At 38.9% G+C, this 24,579-nt stretch overlaps 2 gene segments (V, D, J or C); one reads left to right on the top strand and one right to left on the bottom strand.

Annotated features, from left to right (window-relative positions):
* Nucleotides 1-24,579, top strand: part of LOC127678018 (immunoglobulin kappa variable 4-1-like) — a 479,901-nt gene that overhangs the window by 384,815 nt on the left and 70,507 nt on the right.
* Nucleotides 11,290-11,859, bottom strand: LOC127677166 (Ig kappa chain V-III region MOPC 63-like). The segment is given in 2 exon segments: nt 11,290-11,633; nt 11,752-11,859. Coding segments are annotated over 2 exon segments (378 nt in total).

The raw sequence follows: 24,579 nt of genomic DNA, 5'->3' as shown, positions 1-24,579 counted from the left end.
ATGAATTGATGAAATTCTTAGGCAAATGGTTGGATCTGGAAAATATCATCCTAAGTGAGCTAACCCAATCACTAAAGAGCACACATTGAATGCAGCCACTGATAAGTGGATATTAGCCCAGAAGCTTAGAATACTGAAGACACATTTAGCATATCAAATGATTCCCAAGAAGAAAGGACAGCACCCTGGTCCTGGAAAGGCTTAATGCAGCATTGTAGGGGATTAGGAAGACAGAGAAGTAGGAGGGGTTGATTGGAGAAAGGAAAGAGGGTAGAGGACTTATGGAACTTATGGGAAAGGGGCAACTGGGAAATGGAAAATCATTTGGAACATAAACAAAGAATATAGAAAATAAAAAAGTTAATTAACAAAACTATTGATTTTTCCCCAGAGAATTTGTAAGATTGGCAGATAGATGGTTAAATCTTTAGATAGTTGTATTGAGAAGTAAATATTTCTTTATTTTCTCAGACTTCTGCCCTCCTTTCTAGGTTTAACTAGTCGGAAGGATGGATTTCCTAGCAAGATTTTGAGGTGGGATGTGACAGTATTATTTTAATTAAGTAATAAAATAAATTTAAAATAAAACTTATGATAAGAAGGAACAGTAAGAAGCATTGACATGTGGAGAATAGGAAGAAAGAAGGGAGTGGGAGGCAGGAAAGAATGAGAGAAAGAGAAGAACCAGGAAAGGAGGAAGAGGAAAGACGAAAGGATGAGAAGGAAAGAAAGAAGTGAGGAAAGAGGGAGGACAAAGGAAAGATGGACAATTCCCCTCCTCCTCAGCTTATGTTCACTATTTCTGTTTCCAGGTCACTGCCATAGAGATGTGGATCCTTTTGTTTTATTGTACACATTCACTGTACTGAACCAGCTACAGTTCAAAGATGAGATAATAGGGCAAAACAAATATTAATGACCTGAAATTAACAAGTTATTCTTCACATTTTGCCCTCCTTTTTGAGGTGTGCTAACTTTTAGTTGATTTTTGTGTTAAAAATTAGTATGTTGGCCTGTTATACTGTGGAAAGTTAGGTGATATTTTTGATTTATGCCCAGAATAAAAGATATTGCTATATAATACAGTGTATACTATCCATGCCAAGAGCCATACATTTTTATATATCCCCCAATCTCATAGTCATTACTTTAAGGCTGGCTATTGTTGGTGGGAGACAATCATACACATTTATGATGTTATTTGACTGCTTCCATGAGCTGCTCCCATTGCTCTCGGTGCTCTTCACTTTCCTTGTATATAGCATCAAGAACTATACTCCTTCCAGGCGTGGTGATGAATTTTAATAATCCAAACATGTAAGAAGCTGAGGCAGGTGGGTCTTGAGTTTGCTGCCCTCTAGGACATGTAGCTTGGGTTACACAGATGTCCAAATTTTCTGCCCCACTGTACACTCCACATCTTCATCTAATTTTGCATATAGTTCTGTTAATTCATGTATTTATTTATACTGATTTTGTTCTCTTTTTTATTGACTTATATCTTAACTTTCTATTAATTAACATAGTTACTTTGCTTCAGTGCAGCAGAAGGGCCTCTCATTATGAAAGGAGACTCAGTATCCTCTGACAGAAAGATCAACAAGATGATAGAACAGAAGATCTATGGGACAGGGATGCTCCCATGTGGAATGCAACACAGATGTGCAAACCAAGATGAGCACTGCAAAATAGGTACCTGATACCCTAGCAATTTGACAATACTCATCTCAGAGAGGAGCTGGTTAAAAAGCACAGAAGTCCTGAAGTTCAATGAGTATGGGGGAAAATGGGGTGGGCTTTACAATGGAGGACAAAGGAATTGAGTACAGAAGCAAACATGAACCTGCAGCTAATATTCGGGACAGTGGCCCAGAAGGATAAGGTTTATGCATAGTCCAAAGAGAGTCCATGGGCTAGAGGTCACAAAGAGTTCACATGCTATAGTGAATATTATTTAGTAAATTTCGTGCTTAACACACAACAAAGAAAATCATGTAATGGCTGTTGTCATTTCTGTCCCAGCTGATCTGTTAGCCCTTTCATCCTATTATATTCTGAATTTACAAAATGATATTAAGAATTATACTCTTAACAATACCTAGTTCCACTTGCCCAACTTAGACTGAGTGAGCATTTAATAAATTATATAAATAAATATAATTTCTATAAATTAAAATTACATTGAAAAGTTTGCTGACCCAATAATTACTGACCCAGGCATCAAACACACTTTCTGGTTTCAAAAGACAGTAGTTCAGTTCCCCTTGTCAAAAAATTTTGCAGCTATGATGACAGAGATTTATTTGTTCCTCTGCTCCCTAGTCTCATACTCAATATCCACTCTCTGTGTTTCTATAAATTTTGTTGAGGCCTGCTCCTTTTAACATAACTGTAGCCATCTTACATTCAGTTTCCATTTTTGCTCATAAGATGAAATTCTTAGACTCCACTTCTTAGAAGTGATTATCCACTGCTGACACTGAAGAATGTTATTGATAAGCCAAAAGTTATGGTTGAATCCATCATGGGGTGATATTTCAGTGTCCTGAAATTCCTCTCTTTACCCTTATTTTACTCAGGACCAATCAGTTTAAAGGTTAGCTGATATACTTTGTCCGGTAACCCGAAATGTAATAAATATTGCTCCCTTTTGTGCCCTTTAAACTTTCAAACCTGTTTTTCCTATTAAAATCCTGCCATGAGAATTGTTTGATGTCATAGTTTCAGACGTAGTTCTGAACTATGCCCCTGGTCTGACTACTATTAACATCATTAAATTTGATAAACTATTCTTGCTTAACTGAGATCAGTGTTTGTATGTTTGGTGTGGAAATTCCTGAAATCCAACAGACTGCAATTTGCTTATTATTGACGTCACAGGTAATATCCACATATAAAAGGATATATTCCATATTCATCTTTCTGAGTTCAGGATTCCTCATTTGGGAGGATTTTTCTAATGTTTGCATGCATTTTCATGTTGTTTTATCATCTGTGTATATGTTCTTTATACATTCTTATGTTGCGGACATCTGGGTTGTTTCTATTTTTGCTAGTATAAACAGAGCAGCAGTTAACATGACTGATCAAGTGTCTCTGTGGTAGGATGAAGTTATCTTTGGTTAAATGCCCAAGAGTGGTGTAGCTGGATATTGAGGTAGACTTCTTCCTGAGGATCCGCCCCACTGTTTCCCATAGAGTCTCGATGATCTTTCATTCCCACTAGAAATATATGAGTGTTCCATTTACTACACATTCTTTCTAGATTTAGCTGTCACTTGTTTTATTGGTCTTTGCCATCAGATCCTGTTAGAGGATATTTGAACCTGTTTCTAATTAGGATGTGACTTAGCCTTAGTACACACCTTTAATCCCTCTGGCTGGACTACTGACACACTGTTAGTATTTACCTTTATTCCCAAACAAGGAAATTAATGTTACTTTGTAGAAGAAGTACCCATGCTTGAAAGTGATGTTTAATTGAGTGGCAGAAAAAATGATGAATCAGAGAAATATTTGACAGAATAGGATATGCCCACTCTCAAGAGAAGAGAGAGGAAAGGGAAGCTATGTAACAGAAAAAGACGGTAAAGGAAGAAGTGAGTACAGCACAGCAATACAGTAGAGTTCATAAAGAGCAGTGGAGTAGAGTGGAGAGTGAGAGCCAACATCATAGAGAGGGAGAAGGAGGCAATTTTATTGGGAGAGTCTTACAGAATAAGATTGAAGAGAAAACAAGCTAGACACAGGTAAAGACAGAATGAGCAAGGGATTGAGATGGAGTCAGAAGATTAGGAAAGACAGCTAGAGTTAGTTTGAAGACATTCAGAGTAATTCAGAGGATGAGAGAAAAGCCATATTCAATAAGTCATTTGGGAGAGGAGGTTGAGCTAGAACAGCTTAGTTGCAATAGTGCAGTTGAATTCTTAAAGAATAAGAAGAGGTGACTTTATTTGCATCAAGTTTCAGAGGCTGAAAACATTCTATGCCTAAATTAGATTGATACAGAGGCTGAAGCTTCAAGGATTAGGCCTAGGTTAGCCATTAATAGCAATAAGTCTCCAAGACAATAATTACAACAGGAAAATAATTTACATTCAAACTAATATTATTTAGTTTTCACATACCACTACTTGAACTGGTTAAAGTGTAATTAAAATATCAAGACCTAGATGAAATTTTAAGGCCTAGGTAAAATGTTAAACCCTAGGTAACTCTTATCCGGCTTGTCTGCCATTTTGTTCTGTTACTACTATAAGAAACATTTCTCACAGGTTGTATCTTTATCAAGTTGATTAGATATTCTGTTATCGTCTGTACCCTTAGAAATCAATCATGGTAGAAGTTATTATAACTGTTTTCTAATAGCTTGGAACTGACCCAACTACCCAGCCACACTTTCTGCACATTCTTATAATCTTTTAATGGTATTTGCCTTTAAAATTTTTCTCCCATCTTTTTTAAATAAGACTTTCATTTTGAGTAGGGTTCAAAAAAGTTCCCAAGACTCTAGGAACTGACATTGTATTTGGCAGAAAAGAGACATGTATATAGGTAACTGACATCCTGGTTCACAGGTTGAGGCATGAATGTTAGATAAGGCAAGTCCCGTGTTATAGTTAAATATCCCAACCAATGGGAGCGGAATAAGTGTAAAAGAAAGACATGTTCCTAAGGAAATCTTCTATCCATAAATTCTGATGGTTGACTAACACTTGTCTCAGATGTCTGTAGATGTCAGGCTTAAAAAGCTCTATAGGACATTAAGTGATAGTCATGGTTCAGTTCTTTAACCTGTGTGTGATGTTCAATAAACCATGCCTATTTGACTGAGATTGGCATTTGAACAGATTGTGTGCCATCTCCCTGGCGCCACCAGAACTAAACTAAAATTTTAGTAAAGAAATATTGCAGGATATTTGATTGCATTTTGAAGTCTAAGACTGTGAACACATTCTCAAGTGGTTGCTCAGCCCAAGCACATACCTTCAATCCAAGAGTTAAATAAAGTCAACCCTAGGTCAAGAGCCAGAGCAGGCAACCAAGGTGACAGGGAGTGAACATAACTAAACAGAAAGGGGGGCATTTGAGTTGAAGTGTATTTAAGCCAGTGTGGAGAAGAATAAAGAGCTCTTTTCCTTCTGGGCCATTGGTGGAGTAGGAAGTTCAGCTGGGTGCTTTCTCTGACTCTCTGAGCCAACTGGCTTTCATTTTAGCATTTGGTTTCTGAATCTTCTTTGGTAAAATCAAACAGTTGGAATTTAGTTCCTTAAAACAACAAAATCCTTTTCTTTAGAGCTCATGGAACCATTCAGAAGAGGAGGTAGAAAGAGTGTAGGAGACAGAGGGGATGGAAGACAACAATAAGCAAGACCTTCTAAATGAACATGAGCAAAGCTCATGAACACAGAGATTGAAACAACATACACAGGGTCTGCACAGGTCTGCAAAAGTCTGCACTAGGTCCTCTGTCTATATCTTATTGGATCCAAATTATCGTTTTTATAGGATTCCTCAGTGTGTGAACAAGTAGGTCTCTATTTCTGTGCCTTCTCTTGGGCTTTTTTTCCTTTTTTTGTTTTGTGTTGTTCAACTATGATGTGATAGTATTTGTTTTATCTTACTATGTTTTATTTTGTTATATTAAAAATGCATGAATAAAAACCTAGTTACTAGGGTAAAGGTTTGCAGCTGAACTCATACCTTTTAGGAGATGGAAATATGAGTTTTTTCCAGTAGAGTAACACTGGGTATATAAACCACTCCAGGGCAGGTAGGAATAGTTGGCCAACACATAATGGATTCCTCAGTGTGTGTGTGTGTATGTGTGTGTGTGTGTGTGTGTGTGTGTGTGTGTGTGTTTGTGTGTGTGTGTTTGTGTGTGTTTGTGTGTGTGTTCAGGTGCCATTGCATTCATTTTTTTAATTGGATATTTTATGCATTTACATTTCAAATGTTATCCCCTTTCCTGGTTTCCCCTCCAGAATGCCACTCTCCCATCCACCTCCCCGTGATTCTTCTCCCACCTCACTGCCCTGGCATTCCATTACACTGGGGTAATTGAGCCTTCACTGGACCAAGGGATTCTCCTCCTATTGTTGCCAGACAATGCCATCTTCTGCTCCATATGCAGCTGGAGTCATGGGCTTCTCTATGTGTATAAGACAAGTATGCCCACTCTCCCCATATGTATTCAATATAGTACTCAAAGTGCTAGCGACAACAAAAAGACAACAAAAGGAGATTAGGGGATACAAATTGGCCAAGAAGAAATAAAGGTATCACTATGTTCAGGTAATATGATAGTATACATAAGCAACCCCAAAAATTCTACCAGAGAACGTCTCCAGCTGATGAACAACTTCATCCAAGTGGCCAGATATAAAATTAACTCAAATAAATCAGTAGCCTTCCTTTATACAAGTGGTAAACAGGCTGAGGAAGAAATTAGGGAAATAACTTCCTTCACAATAGCCACAAATAATAAAAAATATCTTGAGGTAAATCTAACCAAACAAATGAAAGACCTGTATGACAATAACTTTAGTCTCTCAAGAAAGAAATTGAAGATCTTAGACAAAGGAGAGATCTCCCATGATCATGGATTGGCAGAGTTAACATAGTAAAAATGAACATCCTAACAAAGCCAATCTGTAGCTTCAATGCATTCCCTATCAACATTCCAACACAATTCTTCAAAGACATGGAAAGAGCAATTCTCAAATTCATCTGGAAAGGCAAAAAAATCCAGTATAGTGAAAACAATTCATTTTTTAAAAAGCATGTCCTTTTATTAGAAAAGGAAGTAAAAACATTTTATGATAAAATTGAAGATTTACATGGAAAATACTTCTGATAAAATAGATGAGATATATAGAAAAACACATTAAAATTGACAGTTTTCACGAAAAATTAAAGAGTAAAGTGGTAGACATAAAAACATTGCTAAAATAATTGTAAAAGAAAGTGGAGTCATTTTGTGATAGAATTCAAGATTTACATGGAAAATATTTCTGATAAAATGGTAAAAATTGTAGAAAAACATGTATTTTTTAAAAAATTTTCTATATTCTTTGTTTATGTTCCAAATGCTTTCCCCTTTCCTATATGTCCCTTAAGCCTTCTTCTCTCCACTCATTCTCCAATCACCTCCCCCTCCCATTTCTCTGGCCTGGTACTCCCCTACAATGCTAGATCAAGCCTTTCTAGGACCAGGGCCCTCTCCTTTCTTCCTTCTTGGGAATCATTTGATATGCTAATTGTGTCTTGAGTATTCAGAGCTTCTGGGCTAATTAATATCCACTTATTAGTGATTGCATTCCAAGTGTATTCTTTTTTGATTGGGATACCTCACTTAGGATGATATTTTCCAGTTCCAAACATTTGCCTAAAAATTTTATGAATTCATTGTTTTTAATTGCTGAGTAGTATTCCATAGTGTAAATATACCACATTTTCTGTATCCATTCCTCCACTGAGGGACATCTGAGTTCTTTCCAACTTCTGGCTATTATAAATAAGACTGCTATGAACATAGTGAAGCATGTGTCCTTGTTGCATGCTGGGGAATCCTCTGGGTATATGCCCAGGAGTGGTATAGCAGGGTCCTCCAGAAGTGTCATGCCCAGTTTTCTGAGGAACCACCAGACTCATTTCCAGAGTGGTTGTGCCAGCTTGCAATCCCATCAGCAGTCAGGAGTGTTCCTCTTTCTCTGCATTCTTGCCAAAACCTGCTATCTCATGAGTTTTTAATCTTAGCCATTCTGACTGGTGGAGGTGAAATCTTAGGGTTGTTTTGATTTACATTTCCCTAATGACTAATGATGTTGAACATTTCTTAAGGTGCTTCTCAGCCATTCGAATTTCTTCAGGTGAAAATTCTTTGTTTAGCTATGTACCCCATTTTTAAAATAGGGTATTTGGTTCTCTGGGGTCTAACTTCTTGAGTTTTTTGTATATATTAGATATCAGACTTCTGTCAGATGTAGGGTTGGTAAAGATCTTTTCCCAATTTGTTGGTTACTGTTTTGTCCTTTTTTACATTTTCATTTTTTATTTGATGTATTCTTTATTTACATTTCAAATGCTTTCTCCTTTCAAGGTTCCCCCCTCCCTATATGTCCCTTAAGTCTTCTTCTCTCCACCCACTCCCCACTCCCCGCAAGTCCCATAAGCCCTCTTCCCTCCCCTGTAGTGTTCTTTCTGTTTCTACTTTGTGGAATAGTTTGAAGAGTATTGGTATTAGATCTTCTTTGAAGGTCTGATAGAATTCAGTACTAAAATGATCTGTTTCTCTGCTTTTTTTTTTGGCTGGAAGACTTTCAACGACCACTTCTATTTCTTTAGGGGTTATGAGAATGTTTAGAGTGATCCTAATTTAATTTTGGTATTTGGTATCTGTCTAGGAAATTGTCCATTTCCTCCAGATTTTCCAGTTGTGTTGAGTATAGGTTTTTGTAGTAGGATCTGATGATTTTTTTGAATTTCCTCAGTTACTGTTGTTATATCTCCCTTTTCATTTCTAATTTTGTTAAATTGGACACTGCTCAGTGCCCTCTGATTAGTCTGGCTAAGGGTTTATCTGTCTTGTTGATTTTCTCAAAGCTCCTGCTTTTGTTGATTATTTTTATGGTTCTCCTTGATTCTACTGGATTGATTTCAGCCCTGAGTTTGATGATCCTGTCTACTCCTCCTCCTGGGTGAATTAGCTTCTTTTTCTTCCAGGGTTTTCAGGTGTGCTATTAAGATGTTACTGTATGCTTTCTCCAGTTTCTTTTCGGAATACCTCAGGGCTATGAGTTTTCCTCTTAGCACTGCTTTCATTGTGTCACATAAATTTCAGAATGTTGTGCCTTGGTTTTCATTAAATTCTAAAAAGTCTTTGATTTCTTTCTTTATTTTTTCCTTGACCAAGGTATCATTGAGTAGAGTATTGTTCAGCTTCCATTTATATGTGGGCTTTCTGCTATTTTTGTTGCTATTGAAGACCACTCTTACTCCATAGTGATCTGATAGGAGGCATGGGATTAGTTCGATCTTCTTATATCTGTTGAGGTCTGTCTTGTGCAGTGACAGGCAGGCAGATCAATGGAATAGGATTGAAGATCCAGAAATGAACCCACACACCTATGGCCACTTGATCTTCGACAAAGGAGCTGAAAACATCCAGTGGAAAAAAGATACCCTTTTCAACAAATGCTGCTGGTTCAATTGGAGGTCAGCATGCAGAAGAATGCGAATTGATCCATTCTTTTCTCTTGTAGTAAGCTCAACTCCAGGTGGATCAAGTACCTCGATGTAAAGCCCAACACACTGAAACTAATAGAAAAGAAGCTGGGGAAGACCCTTGCAAACATTGGTACAGGGGGAAAGTTCCTTAACAGAACACCAATAGCTTATGCTCTAAAATCAAGAATTGACAAATGGGACCTCATAAAATTACACAGTTTCTGTAAGGCAAAGGACATTGTCAAAGGACAAAATGGCAACCAACAAATTGGGAAAAGATCTTTGCCAACCCTACATCCGACAGAGGGCTAGTATCCAATATATACAAAGAACTCAAGAAGTTAGACCCCAGAAAACCAAATAACTCTATTAAAAATGGGGTACAGAGCTTAACAAAGAATTTTCACCTGAAGATTTCAAATAGCTGAGAAGCACCTTAAGAAATGCTCAACATCATTAGTCATCAGGGAAATGCAAATCAAAACAACCCTGAGCTTTCACCTCACACTAGTCAGAATGGCTAAGATTAAAAACTCAGGAGACAGCAGGTGGTGGCAAGGGTGTGGAAAAAGAGGAGCACTGCTCCACTGCTGCTGGGATTGCAAGCAGGTACAACCACTCTGGAAATCAGTCTGGCAGTTCCTCAAAAACCTGGGCATGACACTTCTGAAGGACTGTGATGTACCACTCCTGGGCATATACCCAGAGGATACATGCTCCACTATGTTCATAGCAGCCCTATTTATAATAGCCAGAAGCTGGAAAGAACCCAGATGTCCCTCAATGGAGGAATGGAAACAGAAAATGTGGTATATTTACACAATGGAATACTATTCAGCAACTTAAAAGAATGAATTTATGAAATTCTTAGGCAAATGGTAGGAAGTGGAAAATATTATGCTAAGATAGGTTACCCAATCACAAAAGAACACACATGGAATACAGTCACTGATAAGTGGATATTAGGCCAGAAGCTCTGAATACCCAAGACACAATTATCATATCAAATTATTCTCAAGAAGATGGAAGGAGAGGGCCCTGGTCCTGGAAAGGCTCAGTGCAGCAATGTAGGGGATTACTGGGATAGAGAAGTGGGAGCTGTTTGATTGGGAATGGGCTGAGGGAAGAGAGCTTATGGGTCTTATAGGGATGAGAGAAAAAGGAAAGGGGAAATCATTTGGGATGTAAGAAAAGAATGTAGGGAAAAAAACAAGTAAAGAAATAGTACCTCAGGCTGGCATGGTTATTCACCCAGTACCAGGAAGCATGCTCACAGAAGCCTGATGAGCTGACTTTGATTCTCTGGTGGAAAGAACTAACTTCTGCAGGTTGTTGCGCACTCACGCAGGCACACACACACACACACACACACACACACACACACACACACACACACACACACCTATAAATGTCTTAGTTAACACTATTTTTTTAAAAAATATTTATTTTTGCACACTCCAGATTTTATTCCTCTACACCCTCCTGCACCCTTTGTCTGTTCCACAACTCAATCCTCCTCCCCACATCCTGTCTTCATGAGGATGTCTCCATTCCCTACGACTCCACTCCACCTGATATCTGAACTCCCTAGGACTCCTGTCTCTTGAGGGTTAGGTGCACCATCTTTGATTGATCACTGACCTGGAAGTCCTCTGCTGTATATGTAACACTGTTTTGTAGTGACACAATTTGTATTTATTATCTTTTCCTATTTTCAGAATTATAGAGACAGTAAACTCAGTGACTGGAAAGTCAAAGAAGGATTCTGCGGGTGAGGGAATAGGCAGAGATGTGTTCAGGGAGTGAGGGGAGAAGGGAAAATAATCCAGAGATAAATATGTGTTAATAAAAATTTAAATGATAAATGATAATTGAAGCAATCATATATTTTGTTTGGAAATAATTAAATTACAAACCATCAAGAATGGGACACACACACACACACACACACATCTGCTTATAAAACTTATTTCATTATTTCAGATATTTTTCCACATAAGCCTTGAGCTCTGTGTTGGGATGTCAGAGAATAAGGGAGAACTGAGAGACTGAGCCTCAGTGAGCTGAGGTTTTTGTTTAGCCCTGGAGCACTGTGGGAGGTTCCTCCCTACTTTGCTGACAGTAATAGGTTGCAGCATCATCAGCCTCCATAGGACTGATGGTGAGGGTGAAGTCTGTCCCAGACCCGCTGCCACTGAACCTGGCAGGGACCCCAGATGCTAGGTTGGATGCACCATAGATGAGGAGTTTGGGTGGTTGTCCTGGTTTCTGTTGGTACCAGTGCATATAACTATATCCATATGCACTGACACTTTTGCTGGCCCTGCAGGAGATGGTGGCTCTCTGCCCTAGAGACTCAGCCAAAGAAGCTGGAGATTGGGTCAGCACAATGTCACCATTGGAGCCTGGAATGATAAACACATAGATATTACAAATGGAGTAATTACAATGACCAAGACCCCTCAGGAATGGAAAGTCATGATGGCCACAGAGGTTGCTTTCAACACTTCTCTGCATCCTCACCTGGAACCCAGAAAAGCAGAGCCCAAAGCAGGAGTGTGTCTGTCTCCATCTCTGAGAGCTGGAAGGGAGGTTGTTTTTTAGGCTCCTGGCAGCTGTCCTTATAGGAGCCTGGGCTGTTGGATAATGACTCCAAATGCAAATCAGCTCAGCAGAGTGTGTACTGCTGCTCAAAGGGCACCTGCTCCTGTTTCACCCACAGGGAGTTGGTGCCAGCAGGAAATTTACTAGAGCATCACATGTGTCTTAAAGGAGCCATCTAAACACATTTTTGTGAGACAGCATTTCTCTATCTATTCTTGGTTTTCCTGAAGCTCACTCAGTAGACCAGATCCTCCTGTCTTTGCCTCTCAAGTTCTGTGATTAAAGGTGTGCACCACCACCACCCAGCTTTTTCTTGTGTTACACTCTATTAAATACTTACCCTCTACTCTTTTTGAGGTGTTAGGTGGGGGTGTGTATTGTGGATGCACTATGTATAGAATGTAAATTATTTCAAGAACAACTTGATCCCTCAAAGTTGTACACACCCAATGAGAACATTATCTGAGAGGGAATTGAGAAAAATGATTCAATGCAAAAAAGTATCAAAATTCTTGTCATACTACCTTATTTTTTTAGGTCCATGTTTTAGATCCGTGTGTATGATGTGTCTTCATATGTTTGTGTATTTGTTCATGTTTATGTTTTAAGGGTAAGTTCTCTTCATGCCCTGTGGGGCATGTGGGTAGAGATCAGAAGACAAGTTTGGGTGTAGGTCTGAGACAAGGTGTGTTTTTCACACCTACCATGAAATGCTTTTTAGGCCCGGCTATTGTGGGATTCTCTTGTTTCTATCTCTTATCTTGCTACAGCATTACTCCAAATACAGTCCATGCTGCTGTTGCATCTGTATTTTTGTGGGTACTTGGGATGTGAGCCAAGTCCTCACACCTATGGGGCCAAGCACTTTGCCCACAGAGCCACCCTGCCAGCCCATTGTCTTTAAGTAGAACCAGTGAGTGGAATTTCTTTTACTGAACAGAAATAATACTGCAGGGTATGCAATAGTTCAAAAATGAAGAAAATAAGCCTATAACAGAGATGCGCCCAGATATATCTTTTGTGTAGTTCTTAAAAACATCCACTATTATTAAAAGACAGATATTTTGTATTTTTTCATGGTGATAAAAAGCTAATTATCAAAACTATTGATTCTTCCCCAGAAAGATTCTAAGATTGACAGATAGATGGTTATATCTTTATATAGGTAGATGGAGAAGTAAATATTTCTTCATATATTCTTTCTTCTGCCCTCCTTCCTATGTTCGACTAGTCATAAGAATGGATTTCCTAGCAAGATTTTGAAGTGGGATGTGACAGTAGTCACATTAAATAAGAAAATAAAGTTATAAGAAGACATGATAAGAAGGAACAGTAAGTAACATTGCAATGTGGACAATAAGAAGGAGGAAGGGAGAGGGAGGCAGGAAGGAAGAAGAGAAAGAGAAGAACCAGAGAAAGGAGGAAGAGGAAAGAAGAAAGTGAGGAAAAGGAAGATGAAGGAAAGATGGAAAATTCCCTCCTCCTCAGCTTATCTTCACTGTTTCTTTTTCCAGGTCACTGCCATAGAGAGGTGGATCCTTTTGTTTTATTACACATTCACTGTACTGAACCAGTTACAGTTCAAAGATGAGATGATAGGGCAGAACAAATATGTATGATCTGAAATTAACAAGTTATTCTTTATGTTTTGCTTTCCTTTTTGAGGTATGCTCACTTTATTTGATTCTTGTGTTCAAGAACTACAATTCTGCCAGGCATGGTGATGAATTCTAATAATTCAAACATGTAAGAAGCTGAGGCAGGAAGGTCTTGAGTTTGCCGCCCTCTAGACGCATAGGTTGGGTTACATGGATGACCAAATTTTATACCAGACTCTAAGCTCCATATCTTCATCTATTTTTGCATATAGTTTTGCTAATTTATATTTTTATTTATACTGATTTTGTTCTCTTTTTTACTGACTTATACTTAACTTTCTATTCATTAATATTGTTACTTTGCTTCAATGCAGCAGAAGGGCCCTCTTATCATGACAGGAGACTCAGTATACTCTGACAAATAGATTGACAAGATGATGGAACACAAGATGTATGGGACAGGGATGCTTCCAGTTTGAATGCAATATAGATGTGCAAGCAAAGATGACCACTGCAAAGTCCGTAACTGATCCCAGCCCCAAGAGAAGAAATTTGGCCATACCCAGCTCAGAGAGGAGCTCTTAGAAATGTATGGAAGGCCTGAAGAGCACTGAGCATGGGGATAGTATGGGCTGGGCTTTACAAAGGAGGACAAAAAATTGAGTGCAGAAGCAAACAAGGGTCTCAAGCTAATATGGTGGAAATTGGCCAAGAAGGGTAAGGTTTATGTATAGTCCAAAGAGAATCCATGGGACGGAGGGCACAAATAGTTCACATGTTTCAGTGAATATGGTTGATCAAGTGTCTCTGTGGTAGGATGAAGTACCCTTTGGTATATGCCCAAGAGTGGTGTAGCTGAATATCGAGGTAGATTTCTTCCTGAGGATCCACCCCACTCTTTTCCATAGTGGCTGGATGAACTTTCATTCCCACTAGGAATGCATGAGTGTTCCTTTTACTCCACATTCTTTCAAGATTTAGCTGTCACTTGTTTTATTAGTCTTTGCCATCAGATCCTGTTAGAGGATATTTGAACCTGTTTCTAATTAGGATGTGGTGCAGCCCTTAGTACACACCTTTAATCCCTTTGGCTGGACTACTGACACGCTGTTAGTATGTACCTTTATTTCCAAACAAGGAAGTTAATGTTACTTTGTAGAAGGAAGAACCATTGTTTGAAAGTGATGTTCAATTGTGTGGCAGAGCCAGGCGGTGGTGGTGCATGCCTGTAATCCCAGCACTCTGGGAGGCAGAGGAAGGCAGATTTCTGAGTTTGAGGCCAGCCTGGTCTACAAATTGAGTTCAGGACAGCCAGGGCTATACAGAGAAACCCTGTCTCGAAAAAAACCAAATGAAAAAAATTATGTGGCAGAAAAAGCAATGGGAGAAAAAAAAAACAATTGTTGAAGTTTGTTGAAGCGCACTACATCCACAAATGTGTGTGTGTGTGTGTGTGTGTGTGTGTGTGTGTGTGTGTGAGAGAGAGAGAGAGAGAGAGAGAGAGAGAGAGAGAGAGAGAGAGAGAGAGAGATTTCCCTCCTTTTCTTGACAGCCCCAGTTTCCTGACAGCCCCAGGAATTTTGCCAGCTCCAGAGAATTATTTCAGCCATTATTTCCCCAGAGAAAATCTGCTGGAGACATCAATTGCTGATTTTAATGCCCTGCCTCAGTTTACCTTGGATGTCAAAGCTGGTCTTTGACAACATTTGAAAATAAAATTTCCAGTTTCTTTTCAATTTAGACTTTAAAAGATTCCATGCCACATCATTCCTAGTATTGCAGGGTGCAATCATGAGGGTGAATGAACCTCCCAATGTTCATTTCCTATGCAGAAAACTTATATGGAAAGTGATGCACCACATGCTATTAGGAGACTCAGAGGTCTATAGCAAGGTAATGTTCCCACTGAGCTCATGGCCTGAGACCCTGCTGACATTTGTTGCAGGAGTGATAGTGGACTGAAGCTCCATCACTTTTGTTACTATAGATATTTGCCTAAATGGTTCCATATTCACAAAATCAAGATCAAATTCTGTTCTACAAAAATACAAGCAAAAGCAAGTTAGATTTGTATAAAGTCATGATCTGTCACTTCAGATCTCACAGCTATGTTCAGTAGTAATGGCAGTCTGAACAAGGTGTTCTGTATGGGACAGGTAAGAATTTAAGACAATCCAAATAGATCTGAATCCCATTCTTGCTTGCAGCTTTGATGAAGGCCTACTGCTGTCTGTGTAAAGAAGCTTCTCTGACTAAGGTTAAGAACGGCACTGATTTATGTCTATAAATAGAAATATTTAGAAGGCAGTTTGACAACATGATCATTTAGTAAAAACATCTAGAGTAATTTTCCCCCTAGAATCTATGACTTCCCTACCCATGGGTTTTTCGCCATCCTTGCAGTACTTAGGATGAAATCCCATCTTCCAAGAGAAAATGGTTGTTGTCTGGCATGCCACTATTGTACCAGTGGGCACATTTTGCCTGCAAGTCAACTGTGTCCAGCACTGGATAGATAATTGATACATTTTTCTTCTTTAGCAGCATGGATTGGGTCTTTCAGCATTATGAAAGCTATCCATCAGAAAGAAAGTTTCTAATCCAATTTGAGATTGACTTCTCTATGTTCTGCATTCAAAACCCATATATCTTCAGTAGTAATTTCTAATGCCCCGTATAGTGGGCAGCCAAGAGTGCTGACAATAGCCTGTGATATTTTGGCTACTTTGAGAGCTTTCCTGACCAATAACATATAGGGTAGGAGCCTATGCCTGGCACTGAGAATTTAATTTGGTATCCCATGGCTTCTGGGAGCAGCATTGTACATAGAGGGAACCTTTCCTCAAACTCTTTTAAAAAATATTTATAATTGGCTTATAGATTTTTGAGTGTCTATAAGACTTCTTCACACATCTTTAGTTTTTTGTTAACTGCCTTCCTACTTTCCCCTATCTCTCTTCTTCTATTTCACTTAAATCTTTAATTCACAATACTCAACACTTGATAGGAAAATATAATAAGGATGTTTGACTTTAAAGGTTGTGGTTGTACTTGTTGATTTGTAATATATAAAAGTTGTTAAATGTCCTGAGACAAAGACAGAATTTCTAAAAGTTTCTGAAATAGTCTCAAACATAGTTCTTCTACTTTTAGAATAGGAATACCAGGACAGGGAAGTGGGGGAGGGTTGACTGGGGAAGGGGAGATGGCTTATGGGATTTTCAGGGGCAGGGGGAACCAAGAAAGGGGACAACAATTGAAATGTAAATAAAGAATATACCTAATTAAAAAAAAAGAAGTGGGAAATAGTACAATGATAAGTTACCTATTTTCTGGGACATTTTCTGATTGAAAATTACTTTTATTCAAATTAAAAATTACTAAAGAGGGTGTGCGCCCAGAGGCAGTCTGGGAGCTCACAGCACAGCTCGTTCCAGCTTAGGCTTCAGTCCTGAGGCCTCTGGCAGTAGCCCTCAGACCTCTCCGCTTCCGGATCCAGATCGGCCTGAGCAGCAGCACCACATCTCCACGTTCTGAAAGAGGCAGGTCGGGCTTCCGGGCAGCCAGCGGGAGAGGTTGGTGTGCTCCAGGGAATCCAGCAGGCCCCAGCAGGAGCCATCAGGTGTCTGCTTCGGGTCTGAACAGCCTGGACAACAACACCCTGTCTCCAGGCAGTGCAGGAGGTAAGCTGTGCACCAGAGGCCACCTGGGAAGGGGCAGCTTGCACTGGTGAGCCCAGCATTGACAACACCAGCAAACACCAGTGAGAACTAGATGGCAAAAGGCAAACGCAGGAACATCACTAACAGAAATCAAGGCAATATGGCAACATCTGAACCCAATTCTCCTTTACCAGCATGTCCTGGATACCCCAGCACACCAGTAAAACAAGATTTGGATTTAAAATCACTGGTAATGATGCTGGTACAGGAACACATGAAGGACATACTTAAAGAAATTCAGGAGAAAATGGATCAAAAGTTAGAAGCCCTTGCAAGAGAAACACAAAAATCATTGAAAGAAATCCAAGAGAATACAAAAGCCAATAATGAGGAAACACAAAAAACACTTAAAGAAATACAGGAGAACTTTGGTCAACAGGCTGCGTTCATGAAAGAGGAAACACAGAAATCTCTTAAAGAATTACAGGAAAGCACAAACAAGCAAGTGAAGGAGCTAAGCAAAACAATCCAGGATCTAAAATCAGAAGTAGAAAGACCTAAGAAAACTAAAAGGGAGACAACTATGGAGATAGAAAGCCTTGGGAAGAAATCAGGGGACAGAGATGCAAATATCAACAACAGAATACAAGATATAGAAGAAAGCATCTCAGATGCTGAAGATTCCATAGAAACCATGGACTCAACAGTTAAAGAAAATGCAAAATGCAAAAAGCTTTTAAACCAAAATATCCAGGAAATCCAGGACACAATGAGAAGACCAAACCTATGGATTATAGGCATAGATGAGAGTGAAGATTTACAACTTAAAGGGCCAGCAAATATCTTCCATAAAATTATGGAAGAAAACTTCCCTAACCTAAAGAGAGAGATGCCCATGAATATACAAGAAGCCTACAGAACTCCAAACAGACTGGACCAGAACAGAAATACTTCCCATCACATAATAATCAAAACACCAAATGTTCTAAACAAAGAAAGAATATTAAAGGCAGTAAGAGAAAAAGGCCAAGTAACATATAAAGGAAGACCTATCAGAATCACAGCAGACTTTTCACCTGAGACTATGAAGGCTAGAAGGTCCTGGGCAGATCCCATGCAGACTCTAAGAGAACACAAATGCCAACCAAAACTACTATATCCAGCAAAACTTTCAATAACCGTAGATGGAGAAACTAAGATATTTCATGACAAAACCAAGTTTACCCAATATCTATCCACAAACCCAGCCCTACAAAGGATAATAGGAGGAAAACACCAATACAAGGAGGGAAACTTCACCCTGGAAAAAGCAAGATAGTAACCTTTAATCAAACCCAAAAGAAGTTAAGCAATCAAATTTAAAAAATAACATCAAAAATGATAGGAAGTAACAATCACTATTCCATAATATCTCTTAATATCAATGGACTTAATGCTCCAATAAAAAGACACAGACTAACTGACTGGATACGTAAACAGGACCCTACATTTTGCTGCTTACAGGAAACACACATCAGGGTCAAAGACAAACACTACCTTAGAGTAAATGGCTGGAAGACAATTTTACAAGCAAATGGTCTCAGGATACAAGCTGGAGTAGCAATTTTAATATCAGATAAAATTGACTTTCAACCCAAAGTCATCAAAAGAGATCTGAGGGACACTTCTTGCTGGTCAAAGGAAAAATACAACAAGAAGAACTCTCAATCCTGAATATCTATGCTCCAAATGTAAGGGCACCCTCTTTCATAAAAGAAACTTTATTAAAGCTCAAAGCACACAGTGCACCTTACACAATAATTGTGGGTAACTTCAACACTGCACTTTCCTCAATGTACCGATCTGGAAAACAGAAACTAAACAGGGACACAATGAAACTAATTGAAGCTTTGGACCAATTAGATTTAACAGTTATATATAGAACATTCTATCCTAAAGCAAAAGAATATACCTTTTTCTCAGCACCTCATGGTACTTTCTCCAAAATCGACCATATAATTGGTCACAAGACAGACCTCAACAAATATAAGAAGATCGAACTAATCCCATGCCTCCTATCATATCACTATGGAGTAAAAGTGGTCTTCAAAAGCAACAAAAACAACAGAAAACCCACATACACGTGGAAATTGAACAATATTCTATTCAATGATACCATGGTCAAGGAAGAAATAAAGAAAGAAATTAAAGACTTTTTAGAACACAATGAAAATGAAGACACAACATACCCAAATCTATTGGACACAATGAAAGCAGTGCTAAGAGGAAAACTCATAGGCCTGAGTGCCTCCAAATAGAAAATGGAGAGAGCATACATTACCAGCTTAATGACACACCTGAAAGCCCTGGAACAAAAAGAAGCTATTTCACCCAGGAGGAGTAGAAGGCAGGAAATCATCAAACTCAGGGCTGAAATCAATCAAGTAGAAACAAAGAGAACCATACAAAGAATCAACAAAACTAGGAGCTGGTTCTTTGAGAAAATCAACAAGATAGATAAACCCTTAGCCAGACTGACCAAAGGGCACAGAGAAAGTATCCAAATTAACAAACTTAGAAATGAAAAGGGGGATATAACAACAGAAACTGAGGAAATCCAAAAAATCATCAGATCCTACTACAAGAGCCTGTACTCAACACAACTGGAGAATCTGGAGGAAATGGACAATGTCCTTGACAGATACCAAATACCAAAATTAAATCAGGACCAAATAGATCATCTAAAGAGTCCCATAATGCCTAAAGAAATTGAAGGAGTCATAGAAAGTCTTCCAACTAAAAAAAGCACAGGACCAGATGGTTTCAGTGTAGAATTCTATCAGACCTTCAAAGAAGAGTTAACACCAATACTCTTCAAATTATTCCACAAAATAGAAACAGAAGGAACACTACCCAATTCCTTCTATGAAGCCACAATTACACTGATACGAAAACCACACAAAGATCCACCAAAGAAAGAGAACTTCAGACCAATTTCCCTTATGAACATCAATGCAAAAATACTCAATAAAATTCTTGCCAACCGAATCCAAGAACACATCAAAACGATCATCCACCATGATCAAGTAGGCTTTATCCCGGGAATGCAGGGTTGGTTCAATATACGGAAATCCATCAATGCAATCCACTACATTAACAAACTCAAAGAAAAAAACCACATGGTCATTTCATTGGATGCTGAAAAAGCATTTGACAAAATTCAGCATCCTTTCGTGCTTAAAGTCTTGGAAAGAACAGGAATTCAAGGCCAATACCTAAACATAGTAAAAGCAATATACAGCAAACCGGTAGCCAGCATCAAACGAAATGGAGAGAAACTTGAAGCAATCACACTAAAATCAGGGACTAGACAGGGCTGCCCCCTTTCTCCTTATCTTTTCAATATTGTACTTGAGGTACTAGCTCAGGCAATTTGACAACATAAGGAGGTCAAAGGGATACAAATTGGAAAGGAAGAAGTCAAACTATCATTATTTTCAGATGACATGATAGTCTACCTAAGTGACACAAAGAACTCCACTAGAGAGCTCCTACAGCTGATAAACAACTTCAGCAAAGTGACAGGTTATAAAATCAACTCAAGCAAATCAGTAGCCTTCCTATACTCAAAGGATAAGCAGGCTGAGAAAGAAATTACGGAAATGACCCCCTTCACAATAACCACAAATAGTATAAAGTATCTTGGGGTGACTCTTACCAAACATGTGAAAGACTTGTATGACAAGAACTTCAAGACTCTGAAGAAGGAAATGGAAGAAGACCTCAAAAAATGGGAAAACCTCCTATGCTCATGGATCGGTAGAATCAATATAGTTAAAATGGCCATTTTGCCAAAAGTAATGTACAGATTCAATGCAATACCCATCAAAATCCCAACTCAATTCTTCACAGAGTTAGAAAGAGCAATTATCAAATTCATCTGGAATAACAAAAAACCCAGGATAGCTAAAACTATTCTCAGCAACAAAAGAAAATCTGGGGGAATCAGTATCCCTGACCTCAAGCAATACTACAGAGCAATAGTGTTAAAAACTGCATGGTATTGGTACAGTGACAGGCAGGAGGATCAATGGAACAGGATTGAAGATCAAGAAATGAACCCACACACCTATGGCCACTTGATCCTCGACAAAGAGGCTGAAAACATCCAATGGAAAAAAGATAGCCTTTTCAACAAATGGTGCTGGTTCAACTGGAGGTCAGCATGCAGAAGAATGCGAATTGATCCATCCTTGTCTCCTTGTACTAAGCTCAAATCCAAATGGATCAAGGACCTCCACATAAAGCCAGACACTCTGAAGTTAATAGAAAAGAAACTGGGGAAGACCCTTGAGGACATCGGTACAGGGAGAAAGTTTCTGAACAGACCACATATAGAGTATGCTCTAAGAGCAAGAATGGACAAATGGGATCTCATAAAATTACAAAGTTTCTGTAAGGCAAAGGACATCATCAAGAGAACAAATCGGCACCCAACAAATTGGGAAAAGATCTTCACCAATCCTACATCAGATAGAGGGCTAATATCCAATATATTTAAAGAACTCAAGAAGTTAGACTCCAGAAAACCAAACAACCCTATTAAAAATGGGGTACAGAGTTAAACAAAGAATTCTCACCTGAAGAACATCGGATGGCCGAGAAGCATCTTAAAAAATGCTCACCTTCATTAGTCATTAGGGAAATGCAAATCAAAACAACCCTGAGATTTCACCTTACACCAGTCAGAATGGCTAAGATTAAAAATTCTGGAGATAGCAGGTGTTGGAGAGGGTGTAGAGAAAGAGGAACACTCCTCCACTGCTGGTGGGGTTGCAAATTGGTACAACCACTCTGGAAATCAGTCTGGCGGTTCCTCCGAATACTGCTCATAGTTCCACCTCACTTCCAGAAGATCCTGCTATACCACTCCTGGGCATATACCCAGAGGATTCCCCACCATGTAATAAGGATACATGCTCTACTATGTTCATAGCAGCCCTTTTTATAATTGCCAGATGCTGGAAAGAACCCAGGTATCCCTCAACAGAAGAGTGGATGCAAAAAATGTGGTATATCTACACAATGGAGTACTATTCAGCCATTAGAAACAATAAATTCATGAAATTCTTAGGCAAATGGATTTGACCTAGAGCATCATACTAAGTGAGGTAACCCAGACTCAAAAGATGAATCATGGTATGCACTCACTAATAAGTAGATATTAACCTAGAAACCTGGATTACCCAAAACATAATCTACATATCAAATGAGGTACAAGAAGAAAGGAAGAGTGGCCCCTTGTTCTGGAAAGACTCAATGAAGCAGTATTCAGCAAAACCAGAACGGGGAAGTGGGAAGGGGTGGGTGGGAGGACAGGGGGAGAGAAGGGGGCTTAAGGGACTTTTTGGGAGTTGGGGGACTAGGAAAGGGGAAATCATTTGAAATGTAAATAAAAAATATATCGAATAAAAAGATAAAAAAAATTACTAAAGAATATAAAAACTTGTTTCAACAAATAAAAAAGAATATGTTTATATAAAACAGAACTTTTGTACTCATATCTATCCCATTTGAAATATGTTGATGTTACTCTATATACTACAGAATAAAATATTAAGACAAGATTTAATTCTTTTTGTAAAAATTAGAATGCAAATTAGCTTTCATCTTTAATTAATGTTAAAAATACATATAACAAAATGTGTTAAAATAAATTTACATGATTGCTTATCAGTAAATATTTGACTTTTATAGGTATTTTATGCATATCTCTAAGGTTGTAGTAATAAATCTCAATAGGAATATTAGATCTGTAGTAAAAATGGTTTTTAATTATTCTGAAAACGCTCTCTTGACAGATTGCTTTTGTGAATCCTTTTCTATGTCCAGAGTAGATGTTAGCCATAATATACATCTCCAGCATTCTTTTTTTTTACATTTTTTATTGACTATATTCTTCATTTACATTTCAAATGTTATTCCCTTCCCAGGTTTCCCCCCATCTCAGCAAACCCCCAACCCTTCCTTTTACCCCCTGTCTCAAAGAATATTCCCTTCCACCCAACACAGTCCCACCTACCGCCCCCTTGATTTCCCCACTCAGGGGCATCTATCAAGCCTTCATAGGACCAAGGACCTCTCCCACTGATGCCCAATAAGGCATTCCTTTGTCACCCTTTTGGCTGGACCCATGTTTGGCTGGAACCTTGGTTGATGGTGTAGTCCCTGGGAGCCCTTGGGCGTCTGGTTGTCCAACATCATTGTTCTTCCCATAGGGCAGCAAACCCCTTCAGCTCCTCCAGTACCCCCGTCAACTCTCCATTGGGGACCCAGCACTCAGATCAATTGTGGGATGCTAACATCTGCCTCTGTATCTGTAAAGCTCTGGCAGTGCCCCTTTGGAGACAACCATAACACGCTCCTTTTGACACACACTTCTTGTCATCCACAATAGTGTAAGGGTTTGATGACTGTTTATAGGATGAATCCCCAGGAAGGACAGTTGCTGGGTGGCCTTTCCTTCAGACTCTGCTCCATACTTTGTCTCCATAATTGCTCCTGTGAGTATTTTGTTCCCTTTCTCAGAAAAACCAAAGCACCTCCACTTTGGTCTTCCTTCTTCTTGAGCTTCCTGTGCTGGGTGAATTGTAAATTGTTTATTTTGAGCTTTTGGACTAGCATCTGCTTATTAGTGAGTGCTACCATGTGTGTTCCTTTGTGACTGGGTTACCTTGCTCAGGATGACACTTTCTAGTTCCATCCATTTGCCTAAGAATTTCATGAAATCATTGTTTTAATAGCTAAATAGTACTCCATTGTATAAATATACATTTTCTGTATCCATTGCTTTGTTGAAGGACATCTGAGTTTTTCCCAGCTTCTGGCTATTATAAATGAGACAGCTGTGAACATAGTAGAGCATGTGTCCTTATTACATGTTGGAGCATCTTCTGGGTATATGTACAGGAGTGGTATAGCTCAGTCCTCAGGTAGTACTATTTCTAATTTTTTGAGGAGCCATGAAACTGATTTCCAGAGTTGTGTTACCAGCATTCAATGCCACCAGCAAAGAAGTATTCCTCTTTTTCCATATCCTTTCCAGGATCTGCTGTCCCCTGAGTTATTGATCTTAGCCATTATGACTACTGTGAGGTGGACTCTTAGGGATGTTTTGATTTGCATCCTGATAACTATGGATGCTGAACATTTCTTTGGTGCTTCAGAGCCATTCAAGTTTCCTCAGTTGAGAATTCTCTGTTCAGCTCTGTATCCCATTTTTAATAGGGTTATTTGGCTCCCTGGAGTCTAACTTCTTGAGTTCTTTGTATACATTGGATATTAGCCCTCAATCTGATATAGGATTGGTAAAGATCTTTTCCTAATCTGTTGGTTGCCCTTTTGTCCTATCATGTCCAGGTGTTCAAGGCTTTTCTCCACTTTCTCCTCTCTATGCTTCAGTGTATCTGGTTTTATGTGAAGGTCCTTGATCCACCTGTACTTGAACT

The sequence above is a fragment of the Apodemus sylvaticus genome, chromosome 2 (assembly GCF_947179515.1).
Source record: "Apodemus sylvaticus chromosome 2, mApoSyl1.1, whole genome shotgun sequence".
NCBI classification, from domain to species: domain Eukaryota; kingdom Metazoa; phylum Chordata; class Mammalia; order Rodentia; family Muridae; genus Apodemus; species Apodemus sylvaticus.
This window is presented reverse-complemented; position numbering and strand designations above follow the sequence as displayed.